Source organism: Ptychodera flava, chromosome 22, assembly GCF_041260155.1.
Source record: "Ptychodera flava strain L36383 chromosome 22, AS_Pfla_20210202, whole genome shotgun sequence".
NCBI classification, from domain to species: Eukaryota; Metazoa; Hemichordata; class Enteropneusta; family Ptychoderidae; genus Ptychodera; species Ptychodera flava.
In genome coordinates this window covers 5820904-5841024 of record NC_091949.1, presented here as the reverse complement: position 1 = coordinate 5841024, position 20121 = coordinate 5820904, and the positions used below count along the sequence as shown (strand labels likewise).

At 36.9% G+C, this 20121-nt stretch overlaps 2 protein-coding genes across 2 annotated transcripts in view; one reads left to right on the top strand and one right to left on the bottom strand.

Moving 5' to 3' along the window:
• Positions 1-5679, bottom strand: part of LOC139122536 (cGMP-dependent protein kinase 1-like) — a 181844-nt gene extending 176165 nt beyond the window's left edge. Inside the window, exons 1-2 of the mRNA XM_070688016.1 lie at positions 5585-5679; positions 1566-1674 (exon numbers count right to left, since the gene is read on the bottom strand). The gene's annotated coding sequence lies outside the window, so the exon portion shown is untranslated. The remainder of the gene's footprint in view (positions 1-1565; positions 1675-5584) is intronic.
• A 45-nt stretch (positions 5680-5724) lies between these two features.
• LOC139122539 (hypoxia-inducible factor 1-alpha inhibitor-like) overlaps positions 5725-20121 on the top strand; it is a 30555-nt gene continuing 16158 nt past the window's right edge. The window contains exon 1 of the mRNA XM_070688024.1: positions 5725-5951. Within this exon, the coding sequence (XP_070544125.1) occupies positions 5787-5951 (165 nt within the window). The 5' untranslated portion in view covers positions 5725-5786. The remainder of the gene's footprint in view (positions 5952-20121) is intronic.

Here is a 20121-nt window from a genome sequence, read left to right as displayed (position 1 = left end):
TCTCTAAATTCTACAACTTTAAAGGATATTCTCTTACTACTGAACAATTGGACAAGTAAATTTAAATTTTAAGCGTTATTTTGATTGCCCGCCATTTTAAAAACTGGTAATATTACAAAGAAAGCAAAACATATGATGTCCCAGTGGACAGCTCTATGCATTATATTGGAATAATTTGTTGTTTCTGTGAAGATTCAAATGCATATATGCACGACGTACAGTATTTTTGCTTTAGCGTGAGGGCGCCATTTTACGTTTTGGTAAACATTAATTATTCATATTGCTCAAAATTGCACATGCAGTCCCAGTGGACAGTTTGTTATACTTGTATAAACACCCCTCTATGACTGCTTTCCCATGAACTTGTTTTAGTTTTGAAGTACCATGGCAAAAATAATGCTAAAAGATACAGCTATAAACTTGTAAAATGTTGTACAAATGTTCCATTCTGATGGTTTCTATCTTGTCACTCAAGCATAAATAAGCAAGAATAGAGCTATTTTTGATGAAGATCTATCAAGAAACATTTTTCTTAGCATGGATTGTTTGTTACTAATATTTCAAACTGTGTTATGTTGAAGTCGGCTGACAGAACTAACACCACTAGAAATCTGTTTGTGAAAAACTTGTCCATCTCTTTACATTCACAGGATAGGTCAGTGATTGAAAGAAATAAAAATAGTAGCAGCTGAAATAGGTTTACTGTTTTTTGATTCAAGCTAATTGTGAAGGACCTTTTAGGTTGGCAGACAATAGGCCACTGATTTTGTCAAAACTTATAGTGTTAAATGACCAATTAAAGCCATCCCTGGTTCTTGCATCAGTTCTTGTTGATATGACAATTTACATGAGGTTAGTCCTTTTTGTTTATTTGAACGGTTAGTCCTCTTTGTTCATTTGAAAGTTTTAGCCAACAGACAACTTATAGAACAAAAAATAGAATCCCCCTCTGGGACATGTTCTCTCAAACCTTTACAATACATTTTGCTCTGCCATTTGTTCAGGCTAATTCATTGACCAGACTAATTTTTCACCGGCTCAAAGTTTCGAAAATCAAAAAATTTATTTTTCCCAATAGAGTTTCATCAAAGGGATTGTGGCCATTTTAAACTTCAAGTGGTGGCATATATCAGGTATTTGTTTCTCTTGTAGCAAATTTCATATGGTAAACGACTCTTACTCTTGATTTTGAAAGGAAATAGGCAAGTTTCCTTGAGGAAAGTTTGGACAAAAGTTTAAAGACTTAATTTTGAGGTGTAGGCATCTTTACAATGTCACTGCAAAACTTTCTATAAGTTTCACGGCATCTTTCATGCTAGTATATTAGCTACATTAGTTTGTTGATCTCCTTACTATGCAGATACATTTTACAGTGGAAACCACACAGTTGCATTGCTTTGACTGGTTAGACACGTTTGCCAAGATTTTCATTTTTGTCTCTAGAGGGCGATATTGTTGACATCCACTTCATTGCCAATATCATGTACAAAGATCAACAGCTACAATGCTGTTAAATATGCGGCTAAAAAGATACATTATGTGAAAGTTGAAATGGTTGAACTTACCACTATTTAATAGGGATCTCATTATGTTTTCTTTTGTCTTCCAACTTCTACAAGTACAACTGGTGTTCAAAAAATAACCAACTTGTCTCCTCAATAGTCATGACAATGACTGCTAAAAAATAGAGAAAAAATTGCTGTCTTCAAATGAATTACATAAATGAAAGGTTATTATCAAAACATGAGAAATTAACAGAGACATTTTTAATTTTTTTTCATGAAAATGGAAAGCTAATAAATCTCATCTTTTCAATAAGGGAGTTGTCCTGTCTGCCACTGCGCAAAGTTCTTGTTGATAAACACTGCCTCTTCACAGAAATTAGTGATGAATCAACTGTGAAGCAAATTTTGATGCGTATTTATAGTTCAACGATATTGTAGCTTTCCATCACTGCAAGACTTCACCAAATTAACTTTGGTAGCATCCATTCACTGATATGAAGCTTTATTGGCACAATCACAAGTTTCGGTACAGCTGCCATTGTAAAATTTCAGATAAGAAAAAAGGGATTTGGGGTTACAATGTTGTGCATTGCAATTGACCTGTTGTATCTGTTTCATATGCACAGCCATAGACAGGAAACCCCATTCTTTAAATATATTGTTTACTATCTATCCGTGAAAGACTTGGTTGAGATGTATGAAAGTCTGACATTGACCAGAAAATATCCTTTATGACATACAATCATAAATGAATGTTTAAACTTTGAAACAATTTTTTCAATAACTACTCCTGTTACTTCTCTTCAGTAGAGCTAGAGTAACCTCATCTCACCAGTGAAATATAAATTAGATTTATCCACAGCCCCACTGTCAATTTATTTCTTGTCAATACACACTTCTTAACAGTCAATGTGACAGAATCTTTTACAATACGTTTTTGGTCAACCACTTGTGGGGGCTCATTTTGAAGCTCATGAAGTAACGGTAAGTTTTCATTGGCTTACTTTTGTGAAAATCGAAAATTTAACATTTCCCAATGGAGTTACCATACGAATGGTAGATATTGTTTTTCAAGTGTTGTCCAGTGTTGGGGTAATTTGTTTCTTTAGTATCAAATTTTGCAAGGTGACCCAGAATTTTATCGTTGATTTCAAGAGGGAATAATTTTAAAGTTTCCTTACGGAAAGTTAGAGCAAAAGTTTCAAGTTTTTTAATTTTGAGGCACACACACCAGCTTCAGAGCTAATGATAGCCACACTGCACCGTACAAAACAATTTTCACAAGGTTGTGATATCATGCAATGTTCCTAGAGAAACGTCAAAATAGAACATTTTTCATAGACAAGTACATCTGCACACAATCTGCTTTGTAGATGGTGAATGCAAAGAAGTCTTCCCCCTGGATTACTTGAACAAACACTGCACACTACAAAATTCTAGTTTCTTCAAACCATGAACATAGCTCAGCTACTAAGGCTATATTCAAAAGGCCAATCAGTGATGTAACCATTCTTTGACCCTTAGCTTTTTATGAATATCATTAATCATTACCTTTCACAACAAAAACATTAAACAAAAGATCCTATTGATTCACAGATATTTTAAAGAAATGACTCTGCATATTATGGAAATGAATCTATTTTGTAGCAAATCAAAAAATTCACTTTGGAAAAGCTTAAAAAATTAAATTCTCAAAACCTAAAGTTGCTTTTTATGTATACTCATACGTCATACATCAGTAATCACCACCATGTGAAAACATATTGTGAAAATCAATTTAACTCTGTGCATATAGAATATCTGGAGTGTAAAACACAAGTTGACAGATGAATCTGTGTTTAATTATAGGTCTGAGATATATTGTATCAATGGATAACAAAACACAAGGATGAGATCCTGGATTACCGAAACCAATGCAGAAACTCAACATAAAAGCTTTGTATTATGACGTAAGAAAACCGAAACTGATAGGGGTAAAGTACAGCCTAACGCTTATCAATACCTGTAAGGAAGTCTAAAATGTGGCTTTGTACCAAAAGCAAAAAATATATACTTTGTACAAATCTTGGTTGGTTGGATACCCCCATTTAGCCATGTTTAGTGTTGCTATTCTATTGATAACAAACATATCTTTAATCATTTTCCACTTTTCTTGATCATTTATTTGTTCTACATTTTAAAAAGTTTAAAAGTTACCTCATGAGATAGTTTGAAAAACACACAAAGGTTGCTGGTTGGGCCTCCAACAATGTGAAGACTAGATAACATTTTTGGTATGGCGTAATAATACTATAACTATCGGTATACTCTACCACATTGGGGCATCAAAGTGTGTGCTTCATTATGGTTACAACATGTAGTCATTATTATTTTGTATGGCAAGAACACGTATACCCTGTAACCTCTCTCAAATGTCAGGAGTGAAGTGGGACGTCTCAGCAATTTGACATTTTCCAAATGAGGCTGGTATGTGTATGTACGTGATGTACATCAACAGATCAACATCTTGGGATAAAATGTACTTTTTAGAAAATCACAATTTTTTTCCTGTTGTAAAAGATGTATTTAGATTGTGAAAAAAATTTAATTTAGTTCAGTGTGTGCTTTGATTCCACAGTTTGAATTAGTGGAGCTATGATGGGCATGTAGAAATGACGTACCATGGGGAAGGGGTGGGGTAGGTTGGAAAGTGAAAGTGGAATGTGTTATAATATAAACCTAAAATCCTACTGTACCAATTCATAGGCAGTACAGTATAGCATTCAAATGTCCATAAAATTGCAAGTAAGGATAGTTTGTCACTTATAACATGTAACATGACATAACTCATAAAAAAGCACTAAATTACCATACAAAATTTCTAAAATAATTCCATTATTGTTGCTTGGCTCTAATCAAATAGTCTTTACTCAGCATTTGATGGAATTCCTTCACAAGGACAGTTTATATAATTGAAGGAAAGTTTTTGCAAGGCCCTCAACATCCCATCGTTAGTTTTGCCATTGACTAACCGAAAAAGTAATCTATTTGCTAAATGCTTTTAACATTTTTTTATATATGCCCACTACGCATACTGGTAATGCATGTCCACCATTAAAAAATTTCAGGTACTCTTTTTTTGTAATTTTTATTACAGAGCGAAATACTTACAGTAGAACATTTTGACTGACTCACTCAGCCTTCATCAGCTGTTGTGTCATGATGGTAAGAGGAGTGATTCAGTTGAAATATTTTACTGTAAGCATTTTGGTCAGAGTACCAGGAATTACGAAAAAAGAATGATTCCAGAGCAACGAAACAATATTTTCAGTTGAATTTCAGGTACTGTTTGCTCCTCTAGGGTCTATGGTGCTTGTCTCTTCTGCTAAAAATTCGTAGGGTTTCCTGGTATATATTTATCCCTAATTCAGTAACATTAAAATCTTGAAAATAAACACCGTAGCGAATTATACTGCTCATATTCATTCAAGGATCCCCATTTGTAGTTGCAGTGACTGAAACCACTTTGCCGTGCACTGGCTGGTTACAATGCAATGAATGGATCTGTCTCTTTTTACATCCACGGTTAATGCGACCATAAAACCGCCGAGTAGGTCCAAAGGAGCTATTTGTTTGGCCCTCCTCGAACTTCTCAGACTGCTTAAGAGCATGAAGCAGAGAGGTCCACCAAGGGAGCTTCCTGCGGGGTCCTGTCCTGTTATCTTACGTATATAGTACTCATTTTATCAATTTTGTGTGTCGATGGGCGCATCCAAATGCGATCAGCATCGGTCAGCAATATATTTAAGCACTAGAAGCGGAAATATTTTTCCAAACATAATGAAAGAAATGGAATTCGAGATTTCGAAAGGAAACTTGCGTTTTAGTATTCTTGGCGAAAACGGAACATCCCTTCTTGGGGTTAATTCCAAAGAATGGAGAAACTTCCAGGACTGTGAGCCGTGAAATAATGACACTGGCACCTCGCAACAACGGCCTTCTGTGACCCGCCCCTGAAACGGGGTTCGCAATGCAACTTAAAGCTCTTGCCCACTCTGACAGATAAACAAATATTTCGTAAATACAGCAAATACCTGTACCTCTCACACAAAATGTCACAAACAACCATAAATTTCAGCTCAGCTTAGCGAATTCAAAGTAGGTGCCAACATGTTGGAGTTCTTGTCAATCTCCTGCGTGCTTCAGATGGCGTTGGTGGCGCTCTTTTATCCTTGGGTCATATGTTTGTCTGCTGCACATAGTGCATGTACAGCGCAGTTGCCGTACGGTTGGGATCTGATCATGGCTGCCCTTGCAGCCGGAAGTACGACGTCGGCCACGGAAAGTTTATCGGGGCAGCCGCTCCCATTTCGGCCGTCGGAGCTGAAACAGTACGGTTTTAAAACTGAACAAATACCAAAGCTTCCCGTGGACCACCCGAAGGTCGAGGAATTAATAGCGGCAGAGGTAAGTTCAAGCGATATAGTACATCGTACATGTGTGTATTTCATATCGGTTGCAGTGTGTAGTACATACGACTATGAACAGTTACCACTGTGTACTGTATGCAACATAAGTCGCAGTGCAGTGTAGACAGGCAACTCGAACTCCTCCACGTTTGTTGTTTGCTGTTGGTCGGGGTGCGTACGTGCTGGACGTGACACATTTGAACACCGAAAAACAAAGCTATCAAGATAAATTATACGGCCACATAAATCGTGACAGCGTCAGCTCCAGACAAATTGAGTCACTCTGCTCCCCATGAGCAATAGAGCTGCATATAGTTGCTCATCAGACAACCCCACGACCACGCGCCAGAAAGTCAATCCGAAAATCCGAAAACTGTTTTAACTATTGTTTCGCGTTTCCTCATAATCACATATGGTAAAATATTATGGCATTGTTTACCAATGTATTACATTCATGTGCGCAACAACTAAATATCTGTATCGTGAAACATGAGATGGTGTTGTGTGTTTGTTTGTTTTTATATTTCGTTCAAAATCTTACTCATGGGATTTCAGTAGGATAACTTTAAAAAATGTTGAAATTTTTAATGTAAACAGTAACAGGGCGATATGAATTTAAGTATTAACATGCTGATTTTTTATAGTGTATGAAGAAAGTACAAGATAGCAATCAAATTGGAAAAGAGAAATCAATGCTTATCTTTTAAACAATCAAGAGTGTTTTAATATCATACAATATGTGTATCTTTTTTTCAAGGGAAATTAGGGGGGGCATACTTCACAATCACTGGGCTTTATTAAGTTGAAAGTATACATTGAGAGGACTAACAAACTGTAGTAGTTTCAGGTTTACAGACTAATACAGTGATACTTTGTAAAGTGTGTTATCATAACTATTGTTATTGTTCAGAGGTGTATTTTATCTATTGCAGCAGTTGTTTTTGTCCTGTTTGTAAGGGCATTGTGTGATTTTCACTTTCTTTTGTTTCCCTGTACAATGATATATTATTCTTGTTTATTTCAGCTTTCATGAAAACACTTACCCCAAAATTTGGCAGGAAAAAACGAACAGATATTTGCTTGAAAATCTGATACCCTATAGTACCCTTATCTTTATTTTACTCATCCTTTGTAACACAGAATAACAATTATAAAGCATGTTTAATGTTGTATACCAGTAAAAAAGAGTGGAATGAAGAAATATTGTAAGGTGTACCTCGCCTTAACCCTTTCATCCCTTTTTCACAGTGAAGAGTTCCAGCTTGCAACTGCAAGCAATAGGAATGTACCAAAATTTGTACGAGAAAGGGAAATCAAACAAAATGTTTCTTTGATACGATTGTATCATATTGTAAAGGCCAGCAATGGGTTTAGATACAAATTCTTTGTTGCTGCCCATCAGAGTGAAAGAAAAAACACAGGTCAATGGGCTCAAAGAAAACTGCCATGCCACTTAGACAAGTGAATATAGGGAGTCAGTGATTTGGAAATAACTGTGAATCAATGACCCAATCAGAAAATGAGCTTATCAGACTGTTCATTGTCATGGACCTTGCCCTTGCTAGTCAACATTCTCGGTAGAGTGAAGAATATGACCTTAAAAGACCTTGAAGACTTGATTCTGTGGATATCCGATCACAGTACAAGGCTGAGTGTGAAGTACTTGCTGTATCAAACCATTGCGTGTGTGGTCAGGTCACTTCAAGATTTATATATCTACATGTGTTTCAGTTACAGTCTCAGTTTTGGGATGTGGCATTTCCTTGTTACTGTTTCTATATTTGAAAACAGGATTTCCGTCAGGCCCGGAGATCATGGTTCTTGGATGTTGAACAACACCAGGAGAGAGACAAACAGAAATTGTGTCAAGAATATTTAGTGACAAGGATTTCAGGGGTACAACAACATTCAATCCATTGATCCCATTCCTTATGTTTTGGATAACAAAACAAAATTGAAGAGGAACATTTTAGCATGAACTTGTTCCAAGCCATAGGTCCAGGTCAAGTTACTTTATTGTAAAATAATACTATATATTAATTTGTACCAGTATACAAGCATAAGCATGTTCAGAGAATCAACCGAATATTGAAACTTTCGAGTTGTGTTTGATATCAAAGGTAAACAGGCTACCAGCTTCGAGCAAAACTATCACAAAAATTTTGTTAAGTCAGGACATTGAACTGATATCTTTGCTCTGAAAAAGTACAAGTACTGTACAACAGTGTGGTACATACGGTATGGTGTAACACTCTGCATATTGTGCGTTGGCGGGACTTCTCACGTGATTTAAGTATTTGTAATGATTGTGAATCACAAGCTGTTTGTTTATGAAAGAAAAACTTATAAAGTGATATTCTGCAGATTCTTACTGAGCATTTACATACATGCATATACACAGTTACCTAAATATTACGTAGTATTTGAAACTTGACTCTACCAATCAGGTTTATCACAAATGATGTAATGATTTGTTTAGTATCGGTGTGGTTGAAAAATTATGACCCAGCTTATTGTAAGACTTTGTACCACTGCCAATTTAATTGTTTTTCAAATGCCCATACCTACTACAATACTTGAAATATTTGACCTCAGATGAACTTTACTTATTGACCTTTGACCTTCACAGTTTTTTTAGAAAATCTGTAACTTGTGCTGTGTTACATCATGGAGGTACCAAACTTGGCATCTCCATGGTTACATACTGTATGTGGGTCATAAAATTGGATTAGTTGTAGGTATGTTTTGCTGTGTGGATGGCAAAGCATAGTATTCAGTAATTATTGGTATTCAGTAAGCCTTGTTACCAGCCAATGGATGTACTTAGTAACAATGCTGAGGAAAACAAGAAAAAAATAGATGAAGGAAGTGAGGATTTTCTTGTAATATTCATCAATGACAAGAAAGATAAGACTGTTTGTTCATGCATGGTCATATTTCATTTCTTATAATTTTGCAGTACACACAGTCAAATAAAATGACTAAAAACTGATTGATCTCCAGAGGCAATCAGGCAGCTTTTGCCAACATTTTTCATTTCAAGACTAATACCACTATGAGTGGCAAAACATTTTGGCCGTTAGTGTTAACATTTCTTTCAAGGAGGTGGTGTTTATAAAGTGTTGATTTTCCTGAACCAGAAAATTCCCCCCTGTGCTGTTGCCAAGTTTGATATGTGTGACTGTACATGTATGTGTATGCTATGAGGACAGTTATAGATATCAGCAATTGTTGTTTGAACTTGTGATAGTAGTAGTACATTATTTTTGCTCTAGCCTTGCAGACACAACTCAATGTGTACAATATGCAACTTGCTATCGTTGCCCAGTCCTAATTAAAATTGTTGTCAAAATTGGATATTGCATGTATGCACACTATGTTGTCAAGTTGAACATAAAGTATTTCAATATGATTTTTAGAGAAGAATGAGAAAATGCATTTTACAAGCGGCACAAAAATACTGAAAAAATACACCAAAAGTTGCAGCAACATATAGATCTCGTTCACTTCAAAACATGTTTTATGGCTTAGCATTTCTCTTGATCTTATGTCATTCAGAAAAGTCCTGTACTCGTACCAAAGGTGTTATTATGTACAGTCAGTCACATGAAGCGTACACTGCAAAAGACCTTTGACCCATGGTTACCTGGTTGTCCCTGCGGGGGACTGACCATATGATGACCCTGTGCTTTTCTTGTCACTCAGGTGATACCTCAGAGTGTGTTTTCTATTGTGTTGTCAAAGTAAATAGAGTTTCTAATATAAGTCCTTGCCCTGTATTCTGCATTGGTTGAATGGTCATACGTGTAAAAGTGCTGCAGTACGGTCCAGAATTACAGGCTATAGTCCAATACAGTGTTGGACCGTACTCACATATGAAGACTTTTTTGCATCTTTCTATTGCTGAAAGAGCAGAGCCCAATTACAGTACTTCAACAAAAAGACAAACACATTCATGATACAGTGTCTCTTAAATAGTTTAAAAAGATTATTAACTGTTTGTTTGAAAATGTCTGATTCTGTCTTGCATGTATTATCTGCCAGTTACCCTTTCAATTTACAGTGGTGAAGGAAAACTACCATACCTAGCTTTTTTGATTCTTTACTCTGGTTCAGTTTGCTAACATCATCAGATCATCATCATGACAAGAAGATTCTCAAGTGATGTATTGGTACCTTACTTCCCATCATCATGAATTATAATGCCAGCACAATAATATCCGGAAAACACTTTGTTTTTATTCAATCCATCATCCAATGAGCCAAAGCCCAAATACAGGATGAGGTACCCGCTTTCTATTACCCAATGGAGCAATGAGGAGTAAAGTGCCTTTCAGCGGCACAAAATTATGCTAAGAGTCTTGAACTCTCCATTCTCCGACAGCAAGTTTAGTACCATAACTATTTGTATTGCCCCAGTAAGCCCCATGAATTTTGTTTGAAAATCAGATTAAGGCGACAGAATCCATTAATCCCTCTCATCAGAATTTTCTATGAGCACAGCTGTCTGCGTAGTTTTAAACCCAGTTAAAGGAGACAAGTGGTTCTGTCATCCCATGCATAACCCCTTCAATCGATCCATCCACACTGGCTTCTACCTTCTGTGTGATTTCTTATTGTTCAGAAACACACGCATTGGTCATGCCATGCCATGGCGTGTCCCGTAGAAAAAAAAAATCTTGAAACGTCGCCAATTGTGTGGGTAGCATAAGTACATATTCAGTAGCTACAGGATTTGATTGTTGTCAGGCTAGATTAAGTCAGATAGTGGGCAAAATAAAAATATGGGATGTATGTTCATGGAGTATGAAACTAACTTAAGTTGGACATTGCTTATCTGGCAAATAATTCTTGACCACATGCCAGTTATACAAAGCTTTTGTTTGGAGATGTATTTATATAACTAGGAACTATCAAATATTATAGTCCAGTATGAAATTTTTTTTTCAAAACTTCTACATTTGATAAATTTAAGTTTGTAAACAAAGTTGCACACACTGTGACACAGTTTAAGTGTTCGCCATGGTGTAGTTAATACTGTATTAAAAAACCATTGATTTGAATGTACTTTGTAGTGGGAAAGCAAACACATGTATCATGGGTAGTTAACCAGCCCATTTCAAGAAAATATAGCCAACCTCATCAGTCGTGAGTTTATGCGTGGCCAGAGTTAATTATGCATGTAAATGTTCTATTCTAGGGTATTTTGAAAACATTTTGAAATTTGGAAGGGAATATGTGACAGCTATTTTCAACTGCATCCTACTCTTGTTTGAAAATATCTCATCCAACCATCTAGATTCCCCCTGGCCCGCCAAGAAAGCTATCTCCTGGCTTTCGCCAGCCCACTACAAAAAACCCAAATTGCCTTCAACCAAAATCAAATCTTACTTCCAGCCTGTAGGCTGCAAGGCTGTGTTTCCCAAGTTGTCTAATGAGCAAAGGAGTGAAATTTCACCACCTTTTGATGATATGAAATTTCCCACCTGTCGATACAAGAAAACTTCCCACTTCTCTGCAATGCAAAAAGCCCTGCAAGCAGTTACCACTTTTTTGTGCAAACAGCGTTGGCGTCTGCAGCCGGACCTATGCAAACAAACAAACCAAAGTAGGATCTAACTGACATGGGACAGTTCAAAAACATAACTGTATATGCCACAAAAGCAAACCTTGTTATCATGAGTGGTTAAACTGTAATGACAAAAAGCACCGTATCTCAGTATCATGATATTGGTGTGATTATGGTTATTTACACAGGTGCAGCCAACGGAGCTATTCATCGAAAAAGCTGTTCCAGGAGCAAGTTTGAGGGCTGGGGAAATTTTATTTTTGCTCGGGCAGGGGACATATTTTTAAGTGACAGGGGAGCAAATTTTAGTTTTTTTTGTAGGGCAGGGCAGATATCGGTTGATTGTCCTGGGGACAGGGCTTGGCGAAAAACGAGGAGAGGGGAAGCTACTTTTAAAACGGGGACGGGGGAAGTTGAGCCATGGTGTTTCCGGGGATGGGGACACAGGGCAAGTACTTATAACTTTTTATGTCTGCAGGGGAAATGGAATGACAAAATTTTGAGGGGAATTTTTTCAAGGGCAGGGGAAATCGGCAAGTTTTTTTTCGCCACAGGGCAGGGGAACTTCAAAACTTCACAGTGGGGAGGGGAAACAGGCAAAAATAAGTGGGGAGTGGGTAAAAATGAAGTTTGAGTGCGGGAGGGTAGGTCGAAAAATTTTTAGTGGGAGGGCAAATTATGAACAGCTAATTAATTACCCTCTTGACTTAAAATTAGTCAGTTCACATTGCTTGTCATACACAATATATCTTATCATAGTAAGGACCCCTTTAAAAGTGCATTGTTCGTTGGCTGCACCTGTTTACAGTCATGTAGATAACACCAATGCATCAATCACTCACTCACATTCAAAGAATGAGAAAAATGTAACATTGTAAGTTTATTTATTTCATGTCAGATTCTCATTGCATTCAGATCAAAAATACTGATTACAGGTACATAGATTTCATAAATTTATGAAAAATGTGTACCTGTTTTATTTCGGTACTTTAGTCTCCGGCCTATAGTACAATAAAGATTATAAAGATACCTTCACACATACCGGTATGAGGACTGCAATTATGACAAAAGCATTTTGACAAAAGAAACTATAAAAAGACTACACCTCTAAAGCATGTTTACGTCTCTCTCTGCGTTTGAAAGCAAAAACACAAATTTAGCAAATACTCTGTTGTTTGAGACTCCAACGTTTTATTCACAACCTACATTGTAGTGGTTACGCTAGTGTTTGAGCAACACTGTCATTTCCAATGCTGTGGTTGATATATGGAAAAGTAGGAAGAGGTCGGTCATAACACATCTTTTCTAAGAAAGTTGAAACTTCAAGGATGTGAAACTTCATGAAACTTGAAAGAGAGGAAGGGTGGATGCTGAGAGTAATATTTATGTCTTGGAGGAATTTATTTTTTAGCCTTCTGTATATTGCATGAACAGATACCAGACATGAAAGCTCGTCTAAACAAGACTCGTTGCTTTTGTGGGATTTGTCGGGAAGTGATAACACTTCAGAAGCTAACTGTCACGAATTTAACACAAAAAATGCGACGCTGTGAGTGTTAGTGAGGTCAAAGGTCAGTGCATAAAAGAGGCCCATGTATGTCATACATCATTGAGTTTGCCAGAGTTTATGACCCTTCGTATTCAGTCCAAATAAAGCAAGCGATAATTTATGTGGTAGTGTCTGACACGGCAATTATCAGCAAGTAGGCTGCATTGATAGGCTGTTAAAATTACCCCAGAGTTGAGATTATGCAGAAGGTATCCTTTCTGGTGATCAAACTCAGATAGTTTATCAGAATCGCAAAAATATATGGTACTTGCTTGCTTTGTGTTCCAATGAGGAGCAATGAATACTTTTTAAATATATTTTTGTTCTGGAAATCACAGGAAGCCAGGTTGTGTACCAGTAGCTGTAACTTTGATGATTTTCTGACTATTTTTGTTTTATATGTCAATTACAAGTTCTTATTCAACTCCTCAAAGCATGTTGAAATACCCAGTACCTAATAACTTGACAACAGTGTCTATGCATGTACGGTATGATTCAGTCACTCCTCAACAACATCAATGCAGTCTAGACGTGTACAGACTGAGTTGACATTGACTAGCTGAATACTGCATTTCTCAACATGCTTTAGGGGGAGACTGTAGCTGACACTGAAAACATAAGTAATAAGAAAAATCATCAGAAGTTACAGCTGCTGGCCTTTTTACAGGAGTTTATCAAGGAAGGGTGCTATCAAAAGTGAATTTGATCAAATAATGCTGTTTTTAAATTTACATCAAATTTTAAGACTTATCTTTTATGTCTGCACATAGTTTTTTTCTGTCTTGCATATTGCTATTTTGCATATTACACACCCAATGATACATCAACACAAAGTAGTGTTTTGATCCAAAGGCATCTTGACTAATGTTTTCATGTGTACATGTACACATATGTACCAATACATACTAGTACATACATGGTATTGATAAACTAATACACAACCAGCTCATTGAAGTAAAGAAAAGTTCTCTTCTTCCACTGTGAATTCAGGTATCGGGTCAGTTTCCCCATGGATGTAACTTTTACATCCATGGTTTCCCCTTGACCTTGACAATGCAGAGACTTCCCACCTATCAGTTTGGGGTAGGATTAGGAATAGGATTAGATTAAGTGCCTCATCATGGATTAGTGTCTAGGGGATGACTGTCCTGGAACTATCATGGTCCATTGTCAAGGGCAGTGAATATCTATCTCAAAATTTCATCCCGGAAATTCTCCAATGAAGTGATAGCATGTTCTCGTGTGGATTGCAGTTTCAATATCCAAACAAAGCAAATTGATTAATATGATAAATTTAAAGTTTTATGCTTCTACTTCACAACTCTAATGATGAAAAACTCACTGAACTCAAAAAGAAGAAAATTTACAAAAAATTACATCGTTTAATAAAATCTCCTTTGGGTTATGGAGAAAATAGGTCCACATACTATATGTTATACCTGCAAGAAAAATAGTTTAAATCATTAATGAAAGAATGAAAATCTTCAAAATTTCTACTGAAAGCAAGAATAAATTTATTTGAATATTTCAGGAGAATTTTATTCTAGATACTGTTTGTATGCTGTTATTTTGCTGAACAAAAACAATCAATCAATCCAAAAATTGATAGCAAAGTGAAGTCAACTGTGAACTTTTTCTCATTAAGATTCAGATAATGAATTATTAAAAGCCAATCAAATGTACTGTGAAAATTACCACCATTTTGAAATTAAAATTGACACCTTTTGGTGCATTTTGCCAGTTTAGTGTACTGTGTGTAGATTTGTTTCATAATATATTCTGTTGAGCACAAAATGAGCTGAAGGTCATACCTTTCCCCAAGGTCCCTTTTCTCCAAAGTTTTGTTATGTTTATTGTAATATTCATTAAGGTAGCGACTCGGGTTCATTGTCACTTATTTTCAATCCTCATTTTCACAAAGAAGACGTGGTCACACACCCGACATGTGGTACTTTTTTTATCTGCTCGGTCACCGAAGAGTTCAGAAAATTTGTTAGTTTTTTCAAAAACAGTGCGCATACGGCTGTTTTACTCAAAAACACTTGTTTTTTAGTTTTTTTACTCAAAAAAGTGTAAGTACAAATCTCCAATCGGCCTTGGTGATCTGTTTACGGCAATCGATGGCTGGGTATACTGGGCAAAAAACCGTGTCCCGGATTTTTGAAATTCGCTTTTGTTTTCGCACAATGCACCTTCAAAGTGTCAACTTGACGTTTTTTGCATAAATTATCGGCCCTTTGTTCACGTTTGTCAGGATATCTTCACTTCCAGGCCCTTTATCGGAAATCTGAGACACGGTCTTTCAGATATATTCATTCACTGTCCACAGGTGAAAAATCAGGCTAGTCTGTCCAGGCGCCGCCGACTTATACTTATTTGAATAATGTACGCACTGCCAAAAACGGAACTGAGAAAATCGACGATTTGTGTAAACGACCTATGCGTCACACATTGTGACCAAAAAGTCCGACTCGCGCACTATTTTCTGCGAATTTTCTTACACCAGGACTAAGTTGAAATATTTAGAGTCAGTTTTGGGAAATTTGAATATGTTTACGATTGCAGATCGTGTGAAAATAGAAAGAAATTATACACTGAACTGGCAAATGCTTAGTGCCTCCATGGTGCCAGCAGTGGGTGGTATTTACACAACAAACACAGAGGGGTACTTAGCGATTTAATCCATTTTTGGAACGTTTAACTAGTAGATTAACTGTATACTGTTGTCTCAACGGTTACAATCTAGTTACCAGAGTTCACAGTCAAGACGAAGACGTCGAAACTTGCGTAAAAAAGTCTATCCGATCGAGACTTATGTGCTGTCGTCGCGCGATCGCGTCGGACATTCACTTGTTCTTGACTCAAGTTGTCTACTTCCTGTCTCGCGATCGGCAATTTATGCATGTTCTTTGTGAAAAGTGATTGTCAAGTTCATGGTAGCGCCGACACTGTGCGAACGGGACGTCACTTACTAGTTTTCCTACCTCAAGATGAGACCATGATGAGACGAACACACGTAACTCTTGACAACATAAAATGTCTGTCGTATTTTCTTAGCTTTTGCACCGCACTGCAAACTTTTCGCCCTTCGTTACGACGGGAGAGATTGACTCGTGTTATTTTTTCAAACTTTATATGTGTTCTTGTACCGATTTTAATATCAAACTAATAATAATCACGCCGTAGCGTAGAACAGCACAGGCTGTCATCGACAGCGTGTTCCGAGAGACAGAGTATCGACTAGTCTACAGTGGAGTCAATACCAGCGCACACATAATTATTTCGGAGATTTTTACTTTTAGTCAAACTCTCGATGACTGACCTCATATAGCAAAAATTGCTAGTTTCAGCACTTCTAGAAGTTGAGCCGGGTTTGTTTTACGTTCAGTGTTGAGGTCCCAGCTAGCAGCTGTGGAGTCTGCGGGTAATTGATAAGTTTAGACAACACGCACGAAAGAATCATTTGTGAACCCTCGCAATTCACGTTTGACGAAATTAATTTTTGGGTTATATTTAAAGAAAGAAAAGGCATGAAATAAAAAAATATTTGCATTTCGTTTCGAAAATTAGCAGATCGGTGAACTTGCTCTTGTGAATCTACATTATGTGTGTATGAACTCCTGCACTGGCTTGGGAAACTCGTTGACATAAATGTCGCGTGATGTCGGGGTACAGTGTTGTTCAGGTTTCTCAGCAGACACGAAAAGACTGCACGATAGAAAACTCGAGTTTAAAAATATAAAAGAACACGATACTAACACCAAGCATGTACAGCAAGAGTAATAAAATTATCGCAACTAACAGAAGTTTCATCTCGCTCAGGCTAATTTTTGGACTCGGGTATGTAATCAGCATAGCCTAATATGTTCGAAAAGCAGCGTGTCAAATACTTTCATAGTTGTTGAACTGAGCATGTCTCCGTTATCGTCTGCGTCCTCGGCCAAATCTGACTCTTCATACTCTCATACTCCCTGCAATAACGATCAAGAATGCAGTGAAGACTTCACTGCATTCTTGATCGTTATTGCAGGGAGTATGAGCCAAAGTCGGACTGTTTTACATTTAAATCGACCTTTGCGCACGTTGCCATCTTTTTCAGGTCCGCTTTTGTGGACCTCGCTTGCTTTTTCGACGGTACGGAGCGCGAGCGCCGGCTTTGGTCTGCTCGACGTGTTTGCCGTACCGATACATGCGGAGTTCAAAACGCTGAGCCTAACGTTGAAGCTAGCGCATGCGCACTATACCACAAAGCTTGTACATAATCTCTGCGTGTTTATCAAAGATATCGTTGTCGGTAATCCGCGACCGTTAAGACAAAAGGGAAATAATGGCACGCGGTGTAGCTGATAGTTTGCCATTTTAGTAATATTTCAGAATTTCCCGGTACGATGTGACCCAACACCTTCCCCCAAAGAAAGACCACGTGTCAGTGGTTCGAAATTTGAAATAAAAAAAAATTGCTAAAATTGACCTTTGAACCTGAGTCGCATCATTAAGCAGCATACAGCATAATTGCCTAGGTGCTTGGCTCCTGTTTGCAACTCCATTCAATTTTCAACGCATTGATAGACAGATTGATTGACTGCATTCTGTTTTGTTTTGATGTTTTCAAAGATAACTTTTCTGCGAGCGCTCTCCCCGCATGGTACCACAAGATGCACATTATTAATGCCGTACTGTTTTTTATCTGTGTTTACTTGCCAGTAGCTGGTTGGCTTCACAAAATCAAGGGATAAATTCACAGGTTTTGATGAGAAAATGATATTGGATTTAGATCAAAGTTTTCGATCTCTTAAGTCATGGTATATTTACCATCAAATGAGGAACAAGTACTGTACGTTTGGTACAGTAAATGTTTGTGAAGAGGCTGTTGGTTTTGTGTGGTATGCACAGTTTCATGCTAACTTGCATGCGTGTTGTATAAATCTGTCAGTGATTTCAACACTGTTCACTATTCAAATTTCAACACTATCATCAATCTAATGAGAGAATTTGTCTCAAGTTACACATAAGCTTTGAAATGTTTTACTTTTACCAAAGTTTGACGTTTTAACCCTTTGAGTGCTGTGAATTTTCCCACCAAAATTTTTGTGCAAAATTTTACCAATTTCTAATGAAATTTTTGTTATTTTTTGACAATTTTGGGCAAATGGACATTACTTTTCATTGGCTACAGTTTTCAATGAAAATTCTTGAAAAAATCTGAAAATAATTTTCGGGGTTACATTTTATAAAGGCGGCAAAAAGTTACTTGGGCACTCAAAGGGCTAATACCGGTGTACAAATATACCTGTCACGCTCTTACACTAGTCTTACACATGTAATATTTGTATACCTAAATTGAGTTATTAATTGTATGCACCATGTACATATATATATACATGTAGAAGGCTAATATCTTGTCTACATAATACTATTCTTGCAGTGTTCTCAAGGCATTTGATAAAACATTTTACTTTCAGCAAATTCCTTTGTTCAATCGCATGTAATCCAAGCAGCGTTATACCCAAACACTTGACGATTACATGAATCTACTGGTATAGATATGTAACTTACGACAGAGAGAAATACACATGTTTCCTTATCAAATTACTTGTGACAATGACATTCAAGTCTAGGTGAGAAAAATCTTATAAAGTGTAAGGGACCGTCTCAGATTGTCGCAGAAGTTCAAGAAACGAAATTCCTTCGTTTAGATCAAAACCCCCTCCCCCCTCCCCCTGAACGAAACTTCAAAAGTGCGAAATGTTCATGTCTGCCTGAGAGTACAATGTTGCATTTTGCTATAGCTAGTAAAGACGTATTCCCCTTGCCACATTACAATTAAAGTAATCAATCAGATTTGAGTACTAACAGGGCATTTTACCGCATAAAAGTTTCATTTTATTTTACTTTCCCTTTTTGCATCTCTTGTGCTGTTCTTTGTCTTTGCGAACACGCAATTTGTACTTGGTAGGGGCGGTAAATAAGCGAGAAACTTTGACAAGGGGGCCCAGGCATGTTCAATCATATTAAAACGACTATGACCAGGTGCATAACAAGTGAGAATAAAGACATCTAGTGGTTAGAGCAGACGCTTATAAATAGCACATTTTTAAAAAAATGATACTTCTTGTCTTTTTGAAGAATGAAATGTTTAGGATACAATGTTACTATCGGTGTTTGGGGCACAAACGAGATGGAAACAGTTACAAATTGGTTGGCACGAGTGTGCAGTTTTTCTTTAATTTAAAATAAACACACGAAAACTTGTGATCACAAAATAAAAGTGCGAAAGTGAAGTTCACTAATTGAATGGAGGTCAAACCCCCTCCCCCCCTAAACGAATAAATTTCGCTTTTTGAACTTCTGCGACAATCTGAGACGGTCCCTTAGTAAAGACTGAATTCTTTACTTCTCGACTTTTCTGTGAAATTTTAATAATAACAGAAATTTCATTTCAGTCTAGAAAACAACTGCTACATGAAGTTTTAGTATTAAAATTTATGCATCTATAGTTTCTCAGTGTCTGCTAACACATCTACATGCACATGTACAATGTATACTGTGAACCAATGAATGTAGAAAATATTATTTTGCTAGTGTTTTTATTCTCACGTTATCCGTATGTTCATGCAAACGGAAAGTAATATAATTTCAGAGATTTGAACTTTTGATAACCCCAGTTGTTTTTTTTTCGACAGGTGAATAGCGTTCTGTAATAAATGACATGCTACCCTAGCGGTAATTTATTTACTTTGTGGTCCGTGCTCCGGATGTTATAGCATTGAATTGAATGTGGTAATAAAAGCCCCATGCAAATACCTGCCACACTCAAGCAGGGTACACAGCACTGCCTACGTGCCAGGCTTATCGTGCACAGTGTCAAAGCTTTATAGAGATAAATATCCACGACGTGTACACCTGAGAGTATACGGAAATAAAACCATTTTTTAGTTTCGTAAGTGGAAAAATATATGAGGTATGAGCATTGAACACGTGCGTACTACAGAATTTGATTGCTTCAAGTTGCCAAAGCATACATGTACCACAACCCTATGATTTTCCATC